The 3,964-nt window shown below is 61.0% G+C and overlaps 1 protein-coding gene across 1 annotated transcript in view; it reads right to left on the bottom strand.

The window, feature by feature from the left end:
* Window positions 1-3,483, bottom strand: part of LOC115276661 (homeobox protein VENTX-like) — a 15,419-nt gene extending 11,936 nt beyond the window's left edge. The window contains exon 1 of the mRNA XM_029920722.1: window positions 3,304-3,483. Within this exon, the coding sequence (XP_029776582.1) occupies window positions 3,304-3,483 (180 nt within the window). The remainder of the gene's footprint in view (window positions 1-3,303) is intronic.
* Window positions 3,484-3,964: the final 481 nt, after the last annotated feature.

Raw genomic sequence — 3,964 nt, 5'->3', positions numbered from 1 at the left:
GTGGTCGCCTCCTCTGCTCCTCTGGAGGCTGGCAGTTTCTCACTCTTGTGGGCGGGCTTGGTGGGTGTCCTTCACCTCGGGTTCATCAGACGTCTTCTCACGATGAGCCTGGGCTTCCGGGCTTCCGGGAAGAAGACCCAGACGTTACCTCAGGGCCGCCACCTCTCCGCTGTCCGGTCACCCTCTTCCCCTGCGTGCCCGGCAGGGAGGGCCGGTCTCCGAGTGCGCCCCCCCACGCGGGGGCGAGCAGGCTGCACTGTGAGCGGAGTGACCCCATGTTGTTTGGGGCTCTCCTGTCATTTTTTCTGGTCAGTGGACTAGTGCGGTGCTGCATGACGGGGTGCTGCCCCGCGCCGTCACCTGGAGGGCTCGGATCGCCTCAGCTCCCTTCCTCTTTCCTCCTGTCCTGTGTCCTGGCGTGCCTCCACCCTCAGTACTTTCTGCTTTGTGCCACTACCAGAGATTTCTGCTCATCTCTGCTTTCCCCACTCCAGCCCCAGAATCAAGCATTCTGCCATTTCTCCAAAAGTCTGTGGTTCCTTGTTTTGGGAGAGGTATCGAATTCAGGATCAGGGTATGGGTGCACCTGCTGCTACTGGGGGTGCGGATCACTGTTTCCAGGCCACTGGGTCTCGGTGGGGAATAGTTTACCCCCCAGGGTATATTTGTTGATGTCTGGAGACACTGGTTGTCCCAACTTAGGGGCTGCTGCTGGCCTGTGGGTGGCAGAGAACCAGAGGTGCTGGGAAACACCCCACAGTGCACAGGATGTCCCACGGCAGAGAGCGTCTGTCCAGCGCATCAGTGGGGTCGCGGCTGGGCCCTGCCCAGGCCCCGTGAAGGCTGGGCTAGGAAGCACGTGTAGGTGTGCCCACCCACACGCCCATGCGCCCACCCACGTGCCCACCTTGCCTCCCCACTGGCTTCGCCGCAACTTTCTTCCTCTGACAGCAGGAGGCCCGGATCCCTGATCTACAACTTGCGTATTTATTAATCAGCCCTAGTGTTGCCGACCCGAATTTCCATGAGAGGTCAGTCTGCTGACTGGAGGGCAGTCCTAATACGGTTTTTGGCTTCACAGTTTCCTTTCAAAACACTGTTTTCCAGGGAGACCTAGGTCAGCCCCCCAGAGGAGTGGGGGCAACTGAAGACACCAGGGCAGCTCCAGGCACAGCATGCCCGTGAGGGCGCCTCCGCCTTCAGAGCAGGCTTCAAACAGCGGCAGCAGCCACAGCAAACACCCCCAGACCACTGTGTGGGGGCTGACGCTGGTGGGCCAGCCAGCTGACGGGTCCCCTCTTCCACAGAGCAGAAGAGCACCTCAGAGTGGGGGGCATCTGCCACGCAGCAGCCAGCGAGAAGCCGAGAGGTCCACCGCAGCACAGCCCACGGCCCGGGGTAGGGGCCAGCGCGGGTGCTGTTGTGGCGCCGATTCTGTGGTCAGCACCGGGACGTGGGTTCAGGTGGGCTGCTGGGCACTCCCTTGTGACTAGGGCAGGTGGGTGCGGCACCGTTTCCGGGGCCCTGGTCTGGCTGTTTGGGGCCCCGTAGGCCTTCTGCAAGTGGCATGTGCTGGTGCCCAGGCAGCTCGGGGCTGGGGGGCCGGACATCTCCCCCATCGCCGCTCCGCGCACTGGGCACTGCTAGCTTGGACTCCTGCGCAGTGGTCCGGGGGACTCGAACATCGCCCGTGGTGGGGGGGTTCCCCAGCGCACAGGTACACCGGGCCAGCCTGCATCTAGCAGAGGGGGCTGCCCCGGGTGGGGACCTGGGAAGCGTGGCTCGTGCAGGGGCTCCAAGGGGTCACTGGCTGTCAATTGTCCTAAAGAAAAACTTGACTTGATTGGTCCCAGTAAATTGGAAGGAGATCCTGGTCCTCGTGTCTGGGGGGGGGGGGGCGGGAGACCAGGGTTCAGCAATGGTAAGGTGGGTGGGGACCCAATCCGCCGCCCGGCTGCCATTGCGCAGTAAGGTCGCTCTGCGAGCGCCTGCCAGGCGGGGACTTTACCCTTTATTACAGGGACCTCCCTGATAGCTCTTCCACAGAAAACCACCCTTTATGTCCCCAAATCCTTTGAACCCTTGGCTTTCCACCCTCCTTTTGCGGTGTCTTCCCAGTGGTGAGCAAGCCTCAAGGAGCATACCTGTTTTGGGGCGTCTGGGGGGCTCAGTCGGTTAAGCGTCCGACCGGCTCAGGTCATGATCTCAGTTTGTGGGTTCAAGCCCCTGGGTCGGGCTCTGTGCTGACAGCTCAAAGCTTGGAGCTTGCTTCCGATTCTGTGTCTCCCCCTCTTTTTGTCCCTCCCCTGCTCATTGTCTGTCTGTCTCTCAAAATAAAGATATAAAAAAAAAAACCCTAAAAAAGGAGCATGCCTGTCTTGCCCTGGTGAGGGAGCACCCAGCCGGCCTGCCCTTAGGCTCTGGGTGAGGCCTCCACCTTCGGTGGGAGCCGGCGGGGACGGCCGTTTGTGGCAGGGCAGCCTTGGTGGCTCGGCTGATTTGAGTGGTTTGCGGGTGAACGTTTTTGCACGGCGGCGGGGAGGCTGCGGGTCGCAGGCCCGGCAGTCACGGGTTCAGCGCTCCCGGGGCCCCAGTAAACGGTCGGCGCACCTGGCCCTTCTCCCTTCTCCGTGCCGCCCAGGGCGTGGCGGTGGCCGGCACTTCTCGTCCGCTGGTGCCTTCCGGAGAACCGGAAGCTGTCAGCCCCGCCCGACTCCCAGCCCGAGTGAGTGTCGGTTTGGAGATGGAGTCAGTTGGGTGGAAGCCATCTCGGTAGAAATGATTTTATTTAGAAATCTGTACGGGCGACATTTGGGCGACATGCAGACAGTCGTGCTTAAGCTCAAAGCCCCGTCACTTCCCGTGAATAAATTGTTATGATTGGAATGTATATTTGCACCAGACACTAACTCGGTTTCAGGCTCTGTGACGCCACCTTTGTTAAATTCAGAATCGGAAAATGTTAAGTGTTGTTTGGTAGAACATAATCCTCATGTAAAAGCCAGAAAAAAAATCCCCGAATTTGCGTGGCGGGGAGCGCGGAGTTCCTTGTATATTCCGTTTAAGCAGGACGTACGTGTCCCGCGTGAATTTATGTGGGAAGTGCATCCTGACATTACAGACCCAGCATCACGAGCAACTGCTTTCCCAGAAATACCGGCAGCTGGTTGTTCTAAAGAATCTCTAATTCTGAGACTCAAGAGAACCACCTTCGGTCCTGGAGCGATTTGCAACCTAAGATCGTTGGTGCCTGGACGGTGTGCCGCGGGGTCTGGCCTCCCCGTGCTGGGGGCGTGCGCGTACCTTCCTGGTCCCTGTGCACCTGGCCGAGGGCGTCTTCTGGCCGCTGAGCAAGCGCTCAACACCAGCTGTTTGGAAGCTGAGCCCCGGGGAAGAGCTTGGTTCCATCCAGGCGGCAAAGGTCACCTCCTCCCGGTTCTGACAAAGCGCGAGCGGAGGCAAGCTGCGGGAGCCTGGGCGCATGCTGGCTGCTGAAGGCGGAGGGACCCCCCGGCCCGCACATGGGGCTGGGGGAGGCTCTCAGGGCCCCTGAGGCCTTGAGTCGGTTTTGGAGCTGCTGTGTATGTCCTGTGTGCTTTGCAAGGAAGCAGAGCCTGGGGGGCCTCACCAGGAGCTGTTCTAAGGGGTGGGGGTTGGGCAGGGGCAGAGGGCATGCGGGCCCATGGGCACTTGGGGGGCTGCCGGCGTGGAGCGTGAGGTGCTCACTCACCAGCAGCAGGAGGCAGGGCTGCCCGCTGGGGCAAGGGCTGCAGAACTCAGGCCCCCCACTTGGCTGGAATGGGAGTGACCTGAGCTGGGCCCCTGAGGGGGGGGGGTCTGGAAGGAGGTGGTCAGGGCAAGTGGGGTCTAGAGGAAGGGAGGGGGAGGTCTGAGGGTAGGAAGGTGGAGGTTGGGGTATGGGGGAGGTCTGAGGTGGGGAGAGGGAGTTTGGGAGGTAAGCGGG

This window comes from Suricata suricatta, chromosome 2 (genome assembly GCF_006229205.1).
Source record: "Suricata suricatta isolate VVHF042 chromosome 2, meerkat_22Aug2017_6uvM2_HiC, whole genome shotgun sequence".
Classification (NCBI taxonomy): Eukaryota; Metazoa; Chordata; class Mammalia; order Carnivora; family Herpestidae; genus Suricata; species Suricata suricatta.
The sequence above is the reverse complement of the archived record's forward strand: the minus strand, read 5'-3'. Positions and strand labels throughout refer to the sequence as shown.